Consider the following 23,544-nt stretch of genomic DNA (forward strand, 5'->3'; position numbering starts at 1 on the left):
TATGATTTTTGTTGTTGTTGTTGTCATCCACATTCAGTAATGATGCATTTATTCCATCATGTCGAAATACAGTATAAAGTAATTAAAGCCACAATAATAATAAAAAGATAATAAAGAAGATAATTGACTGTTTAGATCTGACTTTGTGAGATTATACACTGTAAAAAAAGTTGACTTTTAGAGCTTTTTAGTTGACTCAACTTAAAGTTAGTCAAGTACAGTTCTTAAAAGTGGAGTCAACTCAAAAAAGCTGTACAGCAAGTTGCCTGACAACTTTAAGGTTTTCTTTTCACATTTTTAAAAATAATTTTAATTAATTAATTATTGGTTTTTCTGTGACATATTGGCATTACAGACTAGGGCTGGGTGATAAAATCGGTATTTATTGACCGAACACCATTGTCAATAACAATATAAAAAGAAAATTCAGTATGAAGTTTCGTTATGAAGCGCTAAGGTTTTATTCAAATGTGGCTGCTGAATGCGGTGCAAATACGGAGCGGCGCGTACATGGTGTACAAGAAGAGTGCATGTGATGAGTGTGCATTTTCCAGGTGCACCTAGGCCACGTTTACACTGTCAGGTGTTGATGCATAATTCCGATTTGTTGCCTATTTTGTAGCGTTTACATTCTTTTAATTGTGACCCATATCCGATTCATGTGTTTACACTTGCTATACAATTTACCACGTTGCACATGCTTAAAGGCAGGTCCTAGCATCTGTGCCACACTAGCCACGATGCAAGAAATTGTCTTGCTTTTAGCTCTGCTAAATATACGAAGTTCGCCCAACTTTAAAATTTTAGGATGAGCACACACACACTCTTCCTTCTAAGTAATTAAACCACTGAGAAGTACCACATTGTTGCAATTTTTATTTATTATTTATTTTGTGGAGTCTACAAAATAATACCTCAATATCAGTAATTTACACATTATTATTATTTTTTTTAACAATAACTAAGGGTAACCAAGAACATTCAAAAATCCTCAGTCACCCATCCCACCCCCAAGGAGGAGAATAAAACAAAAAAAACTGCATACAACAACATTAGCACCTATATGAGTTGCCAAAGCAACTAAATAATACACATCAAATATAAATAATACATGCACACATTAATAAAAAGGGCAGAGGTCTTTCTTGAAAAAAAAAACAAAAAAACAGAACAAACAAATAAATTAGCGAATAGATGTGTTGTATTCTTGACAAAATTAATTAATTGTCGCAAGTTTAATGACGTACAAAAGTGAATGCTTCAATAAATCCAACCTGCTTGTTTACATGATAGTCGCATTGTCACATATCTGATTTATTAAACCGATCTCTGAATATCCGAATGTATGCGTTTTTTCGTGTTTACACGGTCATAGAACAGTTTCAATCTGTGTCACATATGAATTGGGTCACATTACACTGGCAGTGTAGAACTAACCAGTCTGCTTCACACTATTTCAGTAACGGTAAACTGATTACCTCTGACAAACACAGCGCATCTAAACACTACAGTCCTTTTTCCTTTTCTCTTGATCGTCACCTAATTACAGAGAGATAGCAGGGAAGCGCAAAGGCCATTGAAAATGGTCAAGGAATCCACACGCTCGTGCTTTTCACGTTTTGGGTTGTCATCGCCACTTCGGGTCAGAATAACAACACATATGAAAATCAGTGCTGTATAGCAGCAGTGAGGAGATTGTAAATAAAAAAGCACCAGAGTGGCTTTTTGGTTTCTTTTCTTGTGCATGCCAGCCAATAGCTCCCCACCTGAAAGATTTATTAGCATAGGGTAATGAAGTCATCAAACTTCACAATTTGGGATGTTGCAATATGTAATGTTCCTTTACTTAAAGGCTCAGCATTGATTATCATAATTAGTTTTGTTTACGGAGTTTGAGGTTTACTTTATCATTATTATTCACATCTAAAGTTTGCTTTGATTGTTCAGCATTAACACTTCACCACTGCACACACTTTGTAACATTTTATCAAGTTTAAGAGTCTCTTTAACACTTATATCTCTTATAAAGAGATGAGATATATATATATATATATATTTTTATATTTGAGTTTTTGACTATTTAAACTATTTGCCTTAGTAATGTGGGTAAATTAAAATAAAGTGTTTAAAAATCCTAATATTACTAAATTGATTGTTAAAAATATTCATTAATTATTGATACCGATATCGAATTTGCTGTATCACCCAGCCCTATCAGAGATTACAGAATGTCTCTCTTGGCATTATAATATTTTGGTTATGTCACAGAACACATAAAAATCCTGGTAAACATATTGAGTTCTTTATATAAAGATACATCTACAGGCTTTCATATTGTAGGACATGACAGAAAGTCCTATTTGAGTTTCATTACAAGCTCTTCACATACTGTTTTTATTAAAGTTTTTTTTATCTGACTGCAGTCTTCATCTCACGTGAGCTTACTTTGTTTTATATGCAAGTGCTTTTTTTGCATAATATTTGAATGAGGAAAAATTACTCACTGCACCTTTTAATTGAATGAAATTAGCTTTTCATAATTTCATGTTTGAATTTTTACGCATTAAAGCCATTGAATAACATCTTAAAGTGTGCCTGTCTTTCTTTACCAACAACCGTCTCAACCCCCTTGCCCCCCCCATCTCTTTATTTCATATTCTGTTACTACTTTTAGCTGACTGTGGAAAAATAACAAATCGCAAACTTTTTTTCCTTTCTGCGGCACTAATCTCGTTTACGCTCTGTAGGTGTTTGTTCTTTCCATTTTTTTTTTGTCAGCAAAAAAAGTTTGAGTTCACTTCACATAAAAATCAATCTACAGGTTTTCACAGACAACCTATCATAAGTGAGAAGGGTCTTATTTGAGTTTTGTTAAAAGCAGTTCATGCACTGTCAAAAAAAAGTTTATTAATACAAAAATTTAATACAAAAAGTCTGAATTATTATTAAAGTCTGAATATATTATTAATTATTATTAGTCTTTTCTTTTCTTTTTTTAAATATTCCCTAAACGATGTTTAACAGAGCAAGGTAATTTTCACAGTATGTTTGATAATATTTTTTCTTCTGAAGAAAGTCTTATTCGATTTATTTCGGCTAGAATAAAAGCAGTTTTTATTTTTTAAAATAACCATATTAGGGACAAAATTAATAGCCCCTTTAAGCTATATATTTTTTCAATAGTCTACAGAACAAACCATTGTTATACAATAACTTGCCTAATTACCCTGCCTAGTTAACCACTTAACCTAATTAAGCCTTTAAATGTCACTTTAAGCTGTATAGAAGTGTCTTGAAAAATAACTGATAAAATATTATTTACTGTCATCATGGCAAAGATAAAATAAATCAGTTATTAGAGATGAGTTATTAAAACTATTATGTTTAGAAATGTGCTGATAAAATCTTCTCTCCGCTAAACAGAAATTGGGGGGAAAAAAATAAACAGGGGGGGTAAAAATTCAAGCAGGCTAATAATTTAGACATCAACTGTATATCCTCTTTAATTCTAATGCAATCTCGTCTGTCCTTGAATAATAAAACCACTTTTATTATTCTTTTTTTATCTGAATGCAAATGTCATCTCATTTAAGTGAATTTTATTTGTAAATATTGTTCATTAGTTCTTTTCGATAGGAAACGCCTAATAATTGAATGAAAAATTGCTTTTGTGATTTCATATTTGACTTTTTACATGTCAAATCCGTTGAATAACATCCAAAAAACAATTGACAATCGTCAATTCTTGACTGTCTTTCTTCCCCCTCGACAGCTCTTGATTTTGTATTCTGGCACTTCTTTTAGCTGACTGTGGAAAAATAACCTTATCCTTTAGGAAGCACTAATCTTGTTCACTTTCTGGAAGTATGCTTGTTCTTTCCGTTTTTATGTCAGCAAAGTTGGCGAGGTTTTCATGAAAAATCAATCTACTGGCTTTCACAGACAACCTAGGAAGATAAAAGGTCTTGTTACAAGCTGTTTGCACACTGAAAAATAAAGAACTGACTAATACATCAACAAATTCTTATATAGCACACAACCAGTATGGAGCACAAAAGCAGTCATAAGCATACATTTTTTGGGAAATCAAGATTTATATATAATCTAAAAATTAAATAAATAAGCTTTCCTTTCATGTATGGAATCTGAGGGAAATATTGAGAAAATCAATTTGAAGTTTTTTCATAAGTTCTTAGCAATGCATATTACTAATCAAACATGACGTTTTCTATTACAAAACATTTTTATCAAACATCTTTACTTGATATTACAGTTAAAATGATGTTTGGCTTTAAATGGAAATCAATAGTTTTATCTATTTCTATAAACATACTTGTGCAACTGGTGAGACAGCCATTTGCATCTTTTTGGCTCGAGACTTCCGGTCTCATTCACTTCCATTCATTTTTAGACATTAAAAAAAGCTTGTTCGCTTGTTAATTTTGCAAACTGATATTTCCTTATTATATTATTCAACTTGGTCTATATAGTCATGTAAACATTTGTTTGTAGAGCAAGTAGTTTGACCTTTTTCCGCCGTTTATTATTTCTAGTCATTTCACCCATAGACGACTGAATCGGAAGTTCTAAAACAATCGCGAAAACAGGCGCACTTCCGCATTTTAGAATAAGGTCAATAGGATCAAAACTAAGATCACAATCTCACCATTATGTGACTAATAAAACTGCTTTTATTGTACAATACCTAACAAAAGTATTGTCGTCGATCCCAGTTATAAGAGCAACAAATAATAACTTGATTTCTAGTTGATCGTTTGGAAAAGTGGCAGACGGTAGATTTTTTAGACGAATCATCTGTTAAACTGAATCCTAATCATCACAAATACTGCAGAGGACCTATTGGAACCTGCATGGACCCAAGATTCTGACAGAAATCAGTCAAGTTTGGTGAAGGAAAAATCATGGTTTGGGGTTACATACAGTATGGGGGTGTGCGAGAGATCTGCAGTGTGAATGGCAACATCAACAGCCTGAGGTATCAAGACATTTGGGCTGCCCATTACATTACAAACCACCGGAGAGGACAAATTCTTCAGCATGATAGCACTCCTCATACTTCAGCCTCCACATCAAAGTTCCTTAAAGCAGAGTTGGTCAAGGTGTTCAAGGATTGGCCAGCCCAGTCACCAGACATAAACATTAAAGAGCATGTCTGGGGTAAGATGAAGGAGGCATTGAAGATAAATCCTAAGAATCTTGATGAACTCTGGGAGTCCTGCAAGAATGCTTTCTTTGCCATTCCAGATTTAGCCTCTGACCACCAAAATAACAATGTCAGTGACTTGTGGCCCCAGTATCCTTAGAGTTGGTTAAAATATGCCAATAGGCCTGCATAATCATGGACAACACACACACAAAAAAAAGCTAAAGTCTGAAAACCATATTGTTTTTATTGAACATTTAAAATTTGATTGATTTCAACATTAACCAATTGAGATGGTTGGAGCCACAATTATGGAGACACTCTGAGAACAGCTTCCACGTTCATGACCTTAATGTCTGACCATGACATTCACAGTCATGACCTGTATTTATTTACGTGAATGTACATAAGTGCCGATAAAGGTATCAGAAAAGTTTTGAACTGCAGCAACTGGCTAGTTCTGTGTTGTTAATTTAACATTATCACCCCAGGGGTCGCAATCCAATGGGGGATCTAATGCAAACTACTATTATCTTTTATTAATTATCAATAAAATATGGTTATTCTAATAGTAAAAAATTCACCAAGCGGAAATCACCAAGTGACCCTGCAGCATTCCTCACTGGCATGCTAACCCCCCAAATGGGGGACCACTGCATTAAAGCACTTTATTTGTTAACACTTTAGTTTAAGTAGCATTTCACACTATTTACTACTGGCTTATTACCAGCATATTATTAAGATATTAACTGTTTACTAGCACTTATAAAGTATGATCTTATTTTACATCCCTAACCCTACCCAATTCCTATACTATACTAATAATAAGCAGCTAATTAGTCATTAGTTGAGTTAAAAGTTTTAATTAATTGCTTGTTTATAGTCTAAATTGTACTTTAATAAAAAGTAAGACCCTTTATTCCATTTAAACAAGCAAGTACAGTTAATTCCCTCTCTCTTTTCTTCAGCTCTTGATTTAGCATTCTGGCACTTCTCTCAGCTGACTGTGGAAAAATAACAAACGGCGAACTTTTTCCTGTACGAAGCACTAATCTGGTTCGCCCTCTGAAAGCGTGTTTGTTCTTTCCGTTTTTTCGTCGGGAGTCGCGGTTTGGGATTGACGACGGAGGTGTCGCTGGCAAGCTCGTCTGATTGGCTTGAAGATGTGCATGTGAATGCGAGGAAGCGCTCATGCCAAGATGCTCCTCACTATGAGCTCTGCCCCGCAGTCATTCTCAATTACTCATTCATGATGTGCGTCTGTTTGATATTTCGAACTGTTTGTGGGCTTCTATTGTGTGGTGTCATCTGCCTCGCTCTCCGGGTGCAGGATGGGATTAGTTTGGATCACTCCAGCAGGCTTTAGGAAAACAGGGTCACGAAATGAAGCTTTGGAGAAAGCGTCAGATCACACCAGCATTGCTGCCAGAGGAGCGTTAGATGTGCCTTCTCCCCAAATCAACTGTGGAGAACCTTATTTTCCTCTCGCCGCATCCGCACAACTTTTTCTTTTTCTCATGTTGGTGCACTGTAGTCCTCGCAAATGGGATTATGAATACGTCACTTTTTTTTAGCTTTGGAAAAGGGCATTAAATATTGAAATGATCTCTCGGCTCTCACCTCCTTGTGATGCATTTGGGATCTGAATATGAAGCTAGGAAGGCAGCTTGCTCGCCTACATCCCATGTGTTGCTTGACAAGGTCTCTCTGTGTACCGAGCTTCTCTTTTTCAGAGATGAAAATAAGCTTGATTTGGCAGAGCGCGATGAGAGAGAGAGAGACGCTGACAGATACACGCTAGCGTTCTGTTCTGCTGGCTCGTGCTGTTCAACAAATGACGGCACAGACTTTAGTGTGAACGGCTGGTTTGTATTACTCCAGGTTTTTAGTTATGGGTTGATCACTTAAAAAATTCATTTGAAATTCTTTGTGGCTCAGATTCTGCAAGGTGTGCTTTATCGGGTTGAGATCTGGTGGCTGTGGAGGCCATTTGAGTATAGTGAACTATTAGATTCTGAAATACTTCACATGTACATGGGTACTGTATTTTCCGCACTATAAGTCACACCTGGGGCCTCATGTACGAAGACCTGCGTGGAAATCATATTAAAAATTTAGTACGCACAAAGCTGGAAATGTGCGTACGCAGAAAAAATTCAGATGTATGAAACACTGCGTACGCCAACATGTTTTGACACGTTTAAGCTTGAACTCGGTTCGAATCCAGCGTCTGATGAATTCTTTCTTCTTTTTTCCCCCGCTACATATCAGATTTTGCCAACTATTTGTCACGAGAAAGACAAGTAGGAATCATTAATAAGTCTGTGCATCATATTTCATTTGCACATTTATTGAATGGAAATGTTTCTGATTCACGCATGCAAATTCATCTTCAAATAGTGTCTTTATAGCAATGTGCGTGCAGTAGATAGCTCAGATTACATTGGGAAAACAGGCAACTGCTGCAAATTGTGCTTTAATGTTTAGCTGGTTAACTGTATGGTATGGAAACCTTATATACCTGCTAGATGAACCCGTCTCATACAGCTGCCATTACACGGCTCAGACACTTTGTAGAGAGGAATTTAATACAACTGCCTCTAGGAGTCGCCAATGGAAATAAAACAGACACGCACAAAAAATGTGCGTACGCCAGCCATAACGCTGCCGTGGAGCTGCGCACATTCCCACGTTCAGTTCATCGTTAGTAAATCCAAACGTGAGCGATTCTGAGCGTGAAACCTGGCGTACGCAAAGTTTTTGTGCGTACGCAGCGTTGATACATGAGGCCCCTGGTGCCTTAAATTTTCTCAAAAATCAGCCATGCGCCTGTACTCCGGTGCACCTTATGTGTGTACTGTAAAAATTTTATTGTGTAACGTTGGTAAGCGCTCCACTTGATTGCCTGCTGGACCATTTCCCGCTGACACAGGGATGTAATACATACACTACGTATGCTGGCAGTGATGAACCAATCAAAATAGTGATGTGGGAGAGATAGATGACAGATGGCAAACGAACCTTTACTAAAACTGGGAGACGGCGCCGGGCAAGTTACGCCACCATATGTTAATGGATTGTGGATGCCTGGGCTGGCTAAGGTATCTGCTTTATCCTAACCAATTCACCTGTACCGCATGTCTTTGGGCTGTTGGGGAAACCGGAGCACCCGGAGGAAACCCACACGAACGCAGGGGGAACATGCAAACTCCAGACAAAAACGTCAGCTGGCCCAGCTGAGGCTAAAACCAGCAACCTTCTTGCTGTGAGGTGACAGCAATACCTACTGCGCCACTGCGTAACCACAATAGAAACTATAGATCGCAAAAACTTTAGTGGTTTTAAAACCTTGTCTTTTCCAAACCCATGCCTAGTGTGAACCTAGTACATGTTAATTGTGATCCCAGCTGTGTTGACCAGTAAGAAAGCAGAAAAGGTTGCGACATCATGACATCATGAGGCTTTTTGTTTCCCCCCCCCCCATGTATTAATTTTAGCACGAAAAAATCACAAGGTACATTTCATAAGATGCATTAAAAATTACAATTTCACTATTATTAAATTGTGCAATTCATGATTTCAGTTTATTACAAATGCTTTTTAAATTATAAAACATAAAACTATATACAGTAATGTAAATATATAAAAATATATATGATAAAGACTAATAATATGGGTAAAGACTTATGATATTGTTGAGTAGCATTTCATTCAAAATCACCTACAGTCCTTAAACCTGGGTTTTTGCTAGATCGGATATGGTTGCGGCCGGAAGCTAGCAAACATTATTTATATTATTAATTAAATTACTCATTTATTGTATTTTATTAACATCTACCCCAAACCCAATCGTCTCAGTACTGTAAAAACATTTGTTGTACCTGGTATTACTTATGCTATGTATTAAATGACCAAATAAATTGTATTTTTAACACCTACCCCTATCCCAACCCCAGACCCAACCGTCAAGGTAATGTAAAAACAGTAGTTGTACTAAGTATTATTCATATTATTTATTAAATTACCCAATAAATTGTATTTTATTAACGTCTACTCCGATCCTAACCCTAAACCCAACCATCACAGTACTGTAAAAACAGTAGTTGTACAGAGTATTTTTTATTATTATTTATTAAATTACCTAATAAATTTTTTAACATCTACCCCCACCCTAACCCTAACCATCACAGTAATGTAAAAATATAAATTATTGTTATACAGTGTCATGAAAAATGATGCTATATTGTTATGCTAAATCCTATTTAGACTTTACCACCTGCTTCTGGTTTCCTTGGTAACACTAAACAATAATTTGAACAATAACAAGAGTGAATACTGTTGTTTTTATCTAATGTAAACACTACAGCAGATTAGCATTAGTGAACTCGAAACATGCGGAGATATTGTGAAGGACATAAAAGGTAAGAGTGTAGTTGTATTGCAGCTATTTTGTGTTTAGATCCAGGTTTGCTTTGTTGTGGCCTGCAGTAAGAGGTTATGCGTTCCTCTTCAAGCCTTTTTGAGAATTACTATTGGGGCTATTATGTATAATTTAACTCCCACTAGAGTTTCATTTTGTACATCCATGGCCTACTTTTCTTTCGCTTTATGCCTCTTGCCTGCCACTTTATGAAATGGATGATTATTCTGTTCATTTGTTATATATACAATCTCTATTTGAATTCTTATTTTATTGTAGCCTGTGTTTCTTTACAAATTACCTCAGAATTTGAATAATTGACTCTATTTTGTCTAAGTTGCTTTAATTGTGTCTTAAACACCACAAACAATTACTACAGCTCAAATATAATTTGACGTACTTATGGATATTTTTGTATTTGCATATCTTGGCTGTTTATTTCTCCTCTCAAACTACAGCTTTGACATCTAGTCATCTTTCAAAGGGTACATGTGAATTAACCAGACTCTGAAACGCTGCCAGCGTGGATGCTGGTGCCAGACAATACGAGGAAAGGTAACTTTGTCCTCATTTACTGTTTCTTTATGATTTGACAAGTCACTGGACACGCAGACTCAAAAAATGAATTGATTATATTATTTGCTCTAAAACTTTGAGTAGATTTGCATGGATGATGAATCCTGCTTTTTACAAAGTCACAAAAAAGAGACTAGAATATATTGTCTGTTTGTCTCATTTACATCATGCTTAAAAATGTGTTAAAATTAAAAACATGTCAAGATGTTGTTTTTGAATGGTGCTACAATCATGTTAACATGTTAAAACACGCCAGCAGTATGGTAATCATGTTAGAAACATGCTAGCAACATGCTGAAATGTTAGCAGTGGGTTAAATTATGCTTAAATCATTTAAAATCCTTGACAATGTAAGCAGCACAATAAGTCATGTCAACACGTTGTTTTTAAATTGTGCTACAATCATGCTAACATGCCAAAACATGCTAGCAGTGTGGTAATTATGTTAGAAACATGCTAGCAACATGCTAAAATGTTAGCAGTGGGTTAATCATGCTTAAATCATGTGAAAACACTTGACAAAATAAGCTGCACAAGTCATGTCAACATGTTATTTTTGAATTGTGCTCCAATCATACTAATATGTCAAAACATGCTAGCAGAATGGTAATTATGTTAAAAACATATTAGCAACATGCTGAAATGTTAGCAGTGGGTAAATCATGTGAAAACACTTGACAATGTAAGAAGCACAATAAGTCATGTCAACATGTAATTTTTGAATTGTACTACAGTCAGGCGAACATGCCAAAACATGCTAGCACTATGGTAATCATGCTAGAAACATGGTAGCAACAAGCTAAAGTATAAGCAGTGGGTTAAATCATGCTTAAATAATGTGAAAACACTTTACAATGTAAGCAGCGCAGTAAGTCATGTCAACATGTTATTTTTGAATTGTGCTACAATCATGCGAACATGCCAAAACATGCTAGCACTATAGTAATCATGTTAGAAACATGCTAGCAACATGCTAAAGTAATAGCAGTGGGTTAAATCACGCTTAAATCATGTGAAAACACTTGAAATTGTAAGCAGCACAATAAGTCATGTCAACATGTTATTTTTGAATTGTTCTCCAATCATACTAACATGTTAAAACATGCTAGCAGTATGGTATTATAATCATGTTAGAAACATGCTAGCAACATGCTAAAATGTTATCAGTGGGTTCAGCAGTCTGTCGTAACAAGCTAGAAACATGCTAACATATTAGCAGTTGTTTGGAAACCTTAACATGACAAAATATGCTAGCAGTGTGGAAAATCATATCATTATATTAGAAATATGCTAGCAACATGTGAACAGTGAGCTAAGTTATGCTAAAAACCTACTAGCAGCCTGTAAATGTTTGCTAAAACATGCTTACATATTAGCAGTTTGAAATTGAGTTAGAAACAATAATGTGCCAAAACCTGCCAGCAGAGAGGAGAATCACATTAGAAACATGCTATAAACATTCTAAACATGTTAACAGTCTGCTAATCATTCCACAAACACACTAGCTATGTATAAAAACATGTTTTTAATTGTTTTAGAGATGTCAACACCATAACATGCTAGCAGAGTTATCAGTCACATTACAAAAATGCTAGCAAAATGCTAAACACGAAGAATGGGCTTAATAGTCCTAGAAATGTACTAATAGTGTGTTTAAACATGCTAGAAACATGGTAACATTACATAATACATTACAGTATGGTGACAATCTGTCAACAGTGTTAAAACATGCTAGAAAACATAACATATAAGCAATTTTAAATTGTTTTAGAAATGTCAACACCATTTAGCAATGTAGCAGAGTTAAAAATTACATTACAAACATGCTAGCAACATGGTAAACATGTGAAGAATGGGCTAAATCATCCCAGAAATGTTCTACCAGTGTGTTTAAACATGCTAGGAACATGTTAACATAACATAGTACATAACAGTAGAGTAACGACCTGTCAACAGTATTAAAACATGCAAGAAAACAGATGATTTATGTTTAAATAATTATTATTTTACATTATTATTGTGAGTTTTTTTTAAAATCTGAAACAAATGCAGTTTTTGGTCTTAATAGTGTGTGCATCCCTATCCTTCATTAAAAGCCAAGTAACCACATTTTATTCCTTTTGTTAAATATTTTGAGACTTGGGAATAATAGCATATATCCTACTTCATGCCTATTAAATTACATTTCCCCATTAATTCAGCTTAGTGTTAGTAAATGCTCTTTCTGTACAAAACGATGTTCCGCAAAGATTACCTTTTAACGCTAATCTCTGAATAAATACTTACGGGTCGTAGGTAAGCTATATATAAGTGTAATCTTTTTTTTCTTACTCTTTCAACCCCAAGCACAACAGAGACTTTCCTACTATATTTTTCCGAGTAAATTTAGTAAGTTTGCTACGTCCACCTAATGCGCTTGAAAATAGACTGTGGGCAATCATAAAGTGCGAGTGTCGTTTGGGAGGGGAGACATTTAAAGCAATGATAATATGCATTTGCATTTAATTTAAGCACCACACAGTATTACAGTCTTTATGAAGTGAATATTATGTTATCACAAATTGTGAAATAAATTATCTTTTGTTGAATAAATGCTTTGAAATGGGGATATTTAAACGTCGGTTGTGGGTGATGACCGCATGGCGCAACTCTCCGCCAGAGAGAGCCCGAGAGACAGGCTGCAAACGCTGTTTGGATCCTCTTTGTGCAGTGATGATGTTTATATTCATAAAAGGTCAGTCAAGTTAGCGTTAATTTACATGAATTGAATGTTTTTATATTTTAAATTGTCATGCTGTAATAAAATAAACATGATATAAAAATGAAATGATTGTAAAGCTATTTCATTTCATACTTTCATTAAAGAGTCACTAAATATATCATTAACTTCAAGTAAGCACAATAATAGTATATTCTGACGTAAGATTTTAAGAAGACTTCAAACAATGCCCATTTTTGCCAGTGAATAAAGTTAGGCGCCCTGTACGGAACAGTATTTTAGTCGTGTACGGAACACTGTTAATAATAGCCTGATCTCACGAGAAAATGTTAAGTATTTTACGTTTTGCCAGTTTAGTGGCTAATTCGTACTAATTCGAGTTCAGTTGTTCGAAATTGTACGATTTTAAAAAGGAGGTGTGGCACCTAACCCCACCCCTAAACCCATCCGTCATTGGGGGATGAGCAAGTCGTACTAACTTGTATGAATTAGATCGTATGAATTCATACGAATTAGCCACTAACCCAAAAAGTTACGAATTGCCGTGAGATTGTCTTGTTAATACCTATTATCTTCCGTACACATGCGAAGGCGGTACTTTTCCCATCTTTTCTCAAAAACTACTGGTCCAAAAGACATCAATCAAGATTTGGATTGTGCAATAGGTATTCCCTCAGAGAATGAACACACAAACATGCTTTTCTGGCTTTCAATGACGGAGGAGTGGTTGTTTGAGTGCGCTGAATAGCGAAAACTGTACAGAACATGGTTAGTTCACGTTAGGAAGAAGATTCTTCAAGTTTGACTTCCCAATTTCCCATTTCCCAACAAAAAATGTGATTTGACCCCCTTATACCAGAAAACAGGTGGTACTTAATGGGATTTCAAGGTATGTTGTTGAGTTTGGAGTCTTTCTTTGTATTTCATCAAGTTTATTGATTTACAGTGCAACTCATATCCTCTCATACAATTTTAACATGTAGAAAGGAAATTGTCTAAGGTATAATCACAGTGACTGAGGGGCAATCACTCTAGGGCAGGGGTCACCAAACTTGTTCCTGGAGGGCCGGTGTCCTACATATTTTAGCTCCAACTCTAATCAAACACTCCTGAGCAAGCTAATCAAGGTCTTACTAGGTATACTTGAAACATCCAGGCAGGTGTGTTGAGGCAAGTTGGAGCTAAACCCTGATGGGACACCGGCCCTCCAGGACCGAGATTGGTGACCCCTGCTCTAGGGTATAAGCCTACTTCTTACAGTAGATGTATTTACAGACTTGTTAAAGGTTAACATGAATTAAACCCATTTTTCATCATTTTTATGTTCCTTGAAAAATGTTTGACCTTTCAGTTTAAACGGTGATCTTTTTTTCTCGTTACAGATTATTTGTCATCATCTATTAGTGTTCAAGGACAACAATAAACCTTAAAGTTTATCTTGAGGGTCATATAAGCCACGCAACATGGAAAAACCAAACAGTTCTACATTTCAACCAAGCATATGTGCCAGAAATCGCGGACATTTTGGTCACGTTCAATGGAACACAAGAGCAACCGCCCACAGGATCCCTACCAGAATCGATCAAATTTCCAGAGAGCTCCAAAGACTTGGACTTGATGCTTGTTTTATCCAAACTGTGACGCTGACAGAAGTGTTTTGTGGAAAGAAGAGGTATAAATGCTCAGGCTGCCTGCGCTACTATGAGGATCTGGAGTGTCTGATGGCACACATAATGCAAGGTTGGAAAGAAGGATACAGCTGTAGAGTTTTCTACCGTAAGCTTAAGGATATGAAGGACTGTCAGGTGTTGCTGACCATGTATGAAGAAGAACCTTCCGAATTCGAACCTCAGCTTAGTGGATCTTCGATTCTGATACCGAACACCAGAAATGAGAAGCTGGACATGGTCCTCAGGTGGATACAGAAGTGCATGTGCTGTTGCTGCCATTGATTCATTAAAACGTTAATGGCACATTTGTTGGAATTAATATCTTGCTTAGTGTTAGAAAAATGGTTGGAGTGAAAAAGAGTACACTGATTTTAAATTTTGGGATGAATTGTAACATCAATATGCATAAATGACTCTTTAATCTGAGAGGATGATGTTTAGCCTTCTGAATTAAACACTTAATCAGGTTGCATCAAGAGCTAAAAATATCCAAGGCAGCTTTATGGATTGTGACGCTGCATTAACATCTATAATTATTCCGCGAAAATTACTCGCAGCGTAAACAATGTTACCGTTTCCTATTTGGGATGAGTCTGAGAAGTGGAGAAAATCTGACAGGGTGATGAGCACCGTCAGAACACATATCACACTTGCATGGCAAAGTATGGAATCTGCATATCCATCCACGGCAAAACCAATGCTCGTGGCATTTCCTGTCAAGAGAACATTTGATTCTGGGAGGGGAAAAAATTTGCACGACACATTTGAAACAGATTTTTTACAGGCATCCATCCATCCCTTTATCCATCTGCTTGTCTTTTTTCCATTCATCCATCCTTCATATCTACTTTTCTTTTTCCATCAGTCTATTTATTTTACCAACAATCATTTATCTATCAATATTTATAAGTTTTCATCCTTCCATCCTTTTCACCCATCCATCTATCCAACTCAGGCTGATTCTATTACGTAGCGCTACATACATTTCTGAAGAGCGCCAAATACATCCCAGGAGGTACTTTTTTGCAGTTTTTGTTTTCGTGAGTCCACTAGAGGCCGCTGTGTATGCAATTTCTGATGTCAAATTTCTCTCACAAGTGCCATTCTCACGTAAATCCACCAGAGGCTGCTGTCGACTGATGGATTTACTGACTTACCAACTGACCAATCTCACACCTCCCTCCACCGATTGACTAAAAATCTAGTTTTTGCTTAGATTTTGCTTAAAATTGACCTTTTTTTTCCTGAAAACAAGAATATTTTTGGCTTGTCTGGATTTAAGGATTTTTAGATATTTGGACTAGAGACAATACAAAAACTCAAATCATTTTAGCAGTGTATCCACACGTATATATCCAATATTCCATCATCTATCAGTTTTCCCATCCATCCATCAATTCATCCATCCATCTAATTACTGTATGTTATCCATTATTATCCATCTTCATGTCTTGTTTCTCATCTATCCATCCATAATTATATCCTTTTTTATCCATCCATCCTTTTATTTTCTCCTATACCTTCATCCATCGATCCATCCACTCATCCATCCATCCATTCATTCATCTGCTTTTCTTTTTTCCATTCACCCATCTTGCATATCTCATCCATTTGTCCACTCATTTGTCTGTCCATCATATCTAATTTCCCCATCAATCCATTTATTTTCTCGGGAATCATTAATCCATCAATGTTCCCGATTTTCATCTTTCCATCTATCCATCGTTGGATTTCATTTTCCCATCTATGGTGCAAAAAAAGTGTCATGTTTTGCTTTTTTTTTTTTGAAGGAAAGACTTGGGTAACACCTTATTTTGATGGTTGAGTATCAGTAGACTGTCTGCTTAATATCTGTTAATACTGCTCGCTCAACAGTAATTTAACTGAATAGATCAAATTTTAAAAGTACATGTCAACTTACACTAACCCCAACCTAACAGTCTACTTATAATCTAATGAGAATTAGTTGGCATGTAGATGCAATGTAACCTAAATTCAACTAATGGACCATCAAAATAAAGTGTGACCAAATTATAGGATTCAATCCTTATCGGATTGAAGTTTTTTTTCTCCTGAAAACAAGACTCTTTTTTTTTTTTTTTTTTTTTCTAGGAAATGCTTCTTGATGTAAGGAATTTTAGTTTTTTCAACTTGAAATAATACGAAATTATTATCAAAGCATTTTAGCAGTTTATCCATAAAGCCATCCAATTTCCCCATTATCTTTTATTTCTCATACATAATTTTCCCATCCATCCATCTTTTTTCTATTCACCATCCTTTATATCTACTTTTCTCATCTGTTTATCCAATCATCTTTCTATTCATCATAATCTATAAATCTATAAATCTAATTTTCCCATCAATCCATTTATTTACATTTATCAACCATTTATCCATCAACATTTTCAATTTTCCATCCATCCATCCATCCATCCATCCATCCATCCATCCATCCTTGTATTTAATTTTCCCATCTATGGTGGGAAAAAAGTCTATGAAGTTTTTGCTATATTTTACTTAGTTTCAAACTGAAAACTTGCTTAAAATTAACTTGTTTTATCTGAAAACAACAATATTTTTTTTGTTTGTCTGGAAATTGCTTCTTTATTAAAGGATTTTTTTTAGATATTTGGACTAGGAACAATAAAAAAAATAAAAATAAAAAAACTCAAAGCATTTTTGCAGTGGATCCATACATCTATCCAATTTTCCATCATCTATCATTTCTTCTAGTTTCCCATCCCTACATCAAATTGTGTTATCCATTAATGTATTCATTTTTTCTTACACATACATCAATTTATTTATTTTTCTTTCCTTTCATTCATCTTTCATCTATTTTCCCATCCATCCATCCGTCCATCCATCTGCTTTTATTTTCCATTCACCCATCTTTCATATCTTCTATTCTTATCCATTTATTTACCTATCTGTGTCCATCATATATAATATTCGCATCAATTCATTTAATTCCAAGTTTTCATCCTTCCATCCTTTTCACCCATCCATCTATCCAGCCCAGACTTATTCTGATTTTGTACCGCTATATACCGTATCTATTTTCCCATTCATCCGTCCATCCATCCATCTGCTTTTCTTTTTCCATTCACCCATCCTTCATATCTTCTTTTATCATCCATTTATCCACCCATCTGTCTGTCCATCATATATAGTATTCACATCAATCCATTTATTTTATTATCAATCATTTATCCATCAATATTCCCATTTTTTCATCCATTCATCCCTCCATCCATCCATCCATCCATCCATCCATCCATCATTGTATTTAATTTTCCCATCTATGGTGCAAAACATCTATGGAGTTTTTGTCATGTTTTGCCTAAAATGGACTTGTTTTTTCTGAAAAAAAGAATATTTTTCGGCTTGTCTGGAAAATGCTTCTTGATTTAAGGATTTTTAGATATTTGGATTAGAAACAATACAAAAATTCAAGCATTTTTACTGTGTATCCATACATCTATTCTATGTTCCTTCATCTATCATATAGTGACATGTGAACAGCCTTCCTATAGTCTATTTTTAGTTAATGTTATGGTGAATAGCTAAGGACATTTGCTATAAAGCAAACCTTGGCGCTAGACACAGAGACAGCTGACATAAAGTAGGCTAATAGATGAGGCGATGTAAACATTTTAGGGAATAAAGCAACAAAAGTACTTTGACAACTTGAAATTTTATTTTAGACAAAAAATTTAATATGAAAACTTACCCATGCATTGGTGTCTTTTGTAGCCGGTATCGCCAAACAGTTGCACTGGTCTACCATCGAAATTGGAATTTTAACCCAACTAGGTGAGTTTATATCTAAGTTTTGCATCCATCCATCCATCCATCCATCCATCCATTCATTTCCCCAATGACTTCATTCATCTTTCATCTATTTCTCCTATTCATCCATCCGTCCATCTATCCATCCATCCACTGAGCTTTATCTCCATTGACATACTTAATGTCTTTGAGACGTGTTTTGTAAGGGAGACAGTTGCTTGCAGCAAGCAAGACACGGGAGATAAAAAGTATTTGTGATGTGTTCGGCAAAGAAAGAGGAGTGTCCTCTGACAGTTTTTATTTTGTGGTGGGAGACTGAAGCGCGAGTGCTTTGAAAGCTGTTTTACAAAGAATTCATGTGTCAGTCATGGCTCGCACATGACAGCCACCTAAAAGATTTGAGGAGATCCACTGCTGACAGGCTTGGTGGCATCGCTGTAAAGCCCTCATCTATTTTTCTGTCAGGAGTTACAATCTCTTTGTTGCTGGATAGCGTAGATTACATATTCTCTCTTTTGAAAATGTCAAGGATTCTTCAAATTCCCAGGGAGGTGCCGCTAAGACATTTGCAACGCTAAACCCAATGTTTAGGTATCGCCGCTACAGGGCGTCCTGTCTTTCACTGACAGGACGGCTGGTGTTTCCTGCCACAATGGATTGGTCGGCTGTCTCAGCAGTAGGCGAGTGAGCCGCGAAGGGGTTTGTGTGCAGGGGGTGCCGGTGTCTTGCCAAGACACCGACCTTTTCAAAGAGAAAATCGATGAGGCCCAGCACCAGGGCTCCGGAACATTCCTGCCTGTCAGGTGGGTGGGTGGAAGTTCATACAGGCAATGGTGGTGTGCTAATTGCTCAGGGTTGCTGGCGCCCCCACTGTTTTGGTACAGGTGGTGCGGGTTTGTGTCTCTGCGGTGTCCACACCAGCTGTAGGGGGGCTACAGTTTCACACTGAAGTCTTGGCAAAGCATACTTATCTCCATATGAGACCACACCTACAACTTACACTCTATTAGCAACGTAGTCATGTGCCCTCACAGGATGAGCTGAAAACGCAGATTAAGAATGATTTCTGTACTGACTCATGTACGCATGTAAAATTTATTGTTGCTGTGCTGGAGTGTTGTGGGTGGTTGCCATCCATCCATCATTCCCTTCATCCATTCATCCATATATCCATCCATCCATCCATCCATCCATCTATCATATTAATTAATTCATCCATCCATCCATCCATCCATCCATCCATCCACCCATCATATTCATTCATCCACCAATCTATCATATTTATTAATTCATCCATCCATCCATCTATCATATTAATTCATCCATCCATCTATCATATTAATTCATCATCCATCCATCCATCCATTCATCCATCCATCCATCCATCCATCCATCCATCCATCCATCCATCATATTCATTCATCCATCCATCCATCTATCATATTAATCCATCCATCCATCCATCCACCCATCATATTCATCCATCCACCCATCATTATTATTCATCCATCCATCTATCTATCCATTGATCATACCATCATATCCATCCATCCATCCATCCAAAATAATGTTCCAATATATCCCTCTATCCAATAATTGGTACCATCAATCAATCAATCAATCAATCAATCAATCAATCAATCAATCAATCAATCAATCAATCAATCAATCAATCAATCAATCAATCAATCAATCAATCAATCAATCAATCAATCAATCCAACCACCTATCCATCCGTATTCTTTCTTTCCATTAATCAGTCATTTATCTATATTCTTTTTCATTTCATCCATCCATCCATCCATCTTATTCTTGTTTGTTTTGTCTGTCCAGTCTATCTATTCCATCCATCCATACAATTCATACATCCATCTATATACTTTTTCATTTCATCCATTCATCATTCCATCTATCTGTCCATTTTTTATCCATCAATCAAACATTCATTCATCCATTTATCTGTAACTTTTTCATTGCATCCATCCATACATCTTATTCTTTTTTTGTTCTGTCTGTCCATTCCATAAATCCATCCTCCCTTATAAATCATTCATACATCCATATATATTCTTTTTCGTTTCATCCAAGCATCCATTCATCTATTCATCAATCCATCCATCCATCCATCCATCCATCCATCCATCCATCCATCCATCCATCCATCCATCCATCCATCCATCCATCCATCTATCCATCCATCCATCCATTCATCCGTCCTTTTTTAATTCATCCATCTACCACTCATCTATCCACACATCCATCTATATTCTTTTTCAGTTCATTCATCTTTCCATCAATCAATCAATTATATATCCATCCATCTGTACCCCTTTTCATTCCATCCACCCATCCATCCATACTTATCATTCTTTCTCTCCCTCAATCAATCATTCATCTGTATCCTTTTTCCTTTCATCCATCCATACATGTTATTCGTATTTGTTCTGTCCGTCCATCCATCCATCCATCCATACTTATCATTTATACCCCCATATACATCTTTTTTCATTTCATCCATCCATCTATCTGTTTATCCATCCATATCATTGATACATCCATCTGTATCCTTTTTCATATCATCCATCAATACAACTTACCCTTTTTTGTTCTGTCTGTTTATCCATCTATCCAATCCATCCATCCATCCATCCATACTTCAATAAATCAATATTTCAAATAATGTTATTTTAGATTCCATATTAACTCACAAATGCAACCCTAATATGAAAACTTCAGTCTCTAAAAACTTCCAATATACCAGTTAGTACGTCCAAATCAACAATAATCCTTCTAAGTAATGGACAAAATATTAATAGGGAAGATTTTTAATGCATTAAATTGATGCATCATATTGTTATTCATTTGGTTAATGGGCCATTTCACATCGATGTATAGTTTCACCCATAATAATGACATTTAATAAGCACCACTAGATCAAACAGTAGTTAATATTCATGACATATCCTTTAATTCCTTGCAGGAAAATGTATGGATTTTCCTTTGCAAAAATAAATAAATAAACAGAATCTGCAGATATATTGTAAGAGAAGTTTTTTAAAGATGGAAATTGACTTTTTTATGCATCAGTGCTCGATGCTCTCAGATCAAACACTGTACTGTTGCTCTTGTGCCAGGGTCCTCTTTGGTATGCAAATGAGTCTTCTGCGGCTTTCTTCATTCGAGCCCTAAGTGTTGATGTGGGGGTCTCCATTTGAAGGAGTCACTGGAATCAAGGCTGCCATTTTCTCTAGTCTGTAATATGCTTCCTTCATTGAAAATTCATTATATTATATATGCATTATATGCCATACCACTAGCTTCCCTTGGGCCAAAACATACTTTATTAAACATTTTTTTTTTTACATGCATTCAATATCCTTGATTTAAAACAGCTACATAATTTATCCTTCCTGAATAACTCGAAGTGGCAACCAGCAAACTCTTTTGTGATTCACAGATCTAAGCCATGTGAATACTAGACTCCATCTGTCAGGTTTTTCGGTATCACTGTAGGCTTCTGGGCTTAAGGACGGTGGAGTCTGTATTACAGTATCTGTGATGAGGTGAGAAGGATAGTGGCAGGTTGCCTGGCAGTTGGGCTCTTTCTCCTAATGAGAGTAGTCTGCATCATTATCGATTGACCTGGTCACTGGATGCGTGTCTCAGACTCTTAATAGGATGATGGGGCGGCGTGCTGAGAGAATGAAGAAAGTGCCAGCAGCGGAAAAATGCTGAATTATGTGTGGGTAACAGGAGAAATTTTTGGTTCGGTGAAGATAAAAAAGGGTTAATTACTCTTTTTTTTCAGTTAGAAATGCTTTTTTTTTTTAAATCATGATATCTATCTGAATCATTCTAAAAATAGAAATGTGTTAACTATTCAAATTCAAAATATATCAAATTACAGTCATGCTATAAACAAACTAGAAAAAAAGAATAAAGACAGGTTAGTGTGTAAAGGTGTGTAAAATCATGATAACAACATGCTAACATATTAGCACTTGCTAACTAGTAACACATATTGGAAATAACACTTGCTAGCAACATGCTAAACATGTGAACAGTGGGCTAAATTGTGCCGGAAATAAAAATGTCAAAATTATGCTAAACAAAATTGTGTTTAAACATAGACATTTTTGAATGAGTTTACAATCATGCTAACTTGCTAAATCATGCCAGCAGTGTACAGTAGTAGTCATGCTAGCAACAAGCTAAATGTTATCGATGGGCTAATTCAGAAACATACAGTATGTCGACACATGCTGGATACTCACTTAAAAATGTAAGCAGCATGATAAGTCATGCTATAAACAAAGTAGAAATAGAGTAAACATGTTAGCAGTGTGCAAAATCATGCTAGAAACATGCTAAGATATTAACACTTGCTAAGGAACACTTATTAGAAATAACACTTGCTAGTTACATGCTAAACGTGAACAGTGGGCTAAATCGTGCCGGAAGTCAAAAATGTCAAAGTCATGCTAAAACAAAAATGTGTTCAAATAAAGAAACATGTTAGTTTTGCTACAATCATTCTGAATCATGATAGCAGTTTGGCAACATTATTATCGTAGCAACTAGCTAAAATGTTATCAGTGGGCTAATTCATACTAGAAATATTCAGTATGTCAACACATGACAACACACACTTGAAAATGTAAACAGCATGATAAGTCATGCTATAAACAAACTAGAAAAGAGAAAAAAAAAACATATTAGCAGTGTGTAAAATCATGCTAGAAATATGCTAACATGTCAATACATGCTAGCAACATGCTAAACACATGAACAGTGGGCTAATTTGGCCAGAAATACACCCGTCCGTCCGTCCATCCATCCATCCATCCATCCATCCATCCATCCATCCATCCATCGGCCTGTTCATCCATCTATGTCTCTGTCCATCTATCTATCTATCTATCTATCTATCTATCTATCTATCTATCTATCTATCTATCTATCTATCTATCTATCTATCTATCTATCTATCTATCTATCTGTCTGTCTGTCTGTCTGTCTGTCTGTCTGTCGGTCTGTCGGTCTGTCTGTCTGTCTGTCTGTCTGTCTGTCTGTCTGCCCGCCCGCCCATCTGTCTGCCTGCCTGCCTGCCTGCCTGTCTGTCTGTCTATTTCTGTCGGCATAACATTTGATTAATTATCTAACAGAAATGACTGTTACTAACAAGGTTAAATCTGCCAGT

The 23,544-nt window shown here is 36.0% G+C and overlaps 1 protein-coding gene across 9 annotated transcripts in view; it reads left to right on the forward strand.

Annotated features, from left to right (window-relative positions):
- Nucleotides 1-9,409: 9,409 nt before the first annotated feature.
- The window catches only part of spata46 (spermatogenesis associated 46), a 31,573-nt gene continuing 17,438 nt past the window's right edge, over nucleotides 9,410-23,544 (forward strand). For 4 of the 9 annotated variants that reach the window (XR_015516986.1, XM_087295885.1, XM_087295890.1 and 1 more), the window contains exons 1-3: nucleotides 9,410-9,585; nucleotides 10,069-10,139; nucleotides 14,262-14,794. Coding sequence is in view for 8 of the 9 variants with exons in the window: in XM_087295885.1 (XP_087152011.1) it covers nucleotides 14,343-14,794 (452 nt within the window). In the remaining variant the exon portion in view is untranslated. Of the gene's footprint in view, nucleotides 9,586-10,042; nucleotides 10,140-14,261; nucleotides 14,795-23,544 lie in introns of all 9 variants that reach the window. The other 5 variants (XM_087295884.1, XM_087295889.1, XM_087295886.2 and 2 more) reach the window with 2 other exon arrangements.

Source organism: Danio rerio, chromosome 19 (assembly GCF_052040795.2).
Source record: "Danio rerio strain M-AB ecotype USA chromosome 19, GRCz13ab, whole genome shotgun sequence".
NCBI lineage: Eukaryota > Metazoa > Chordata > Actinopteri > Cypriniformes > Danionidae > Danio > Danio rerio.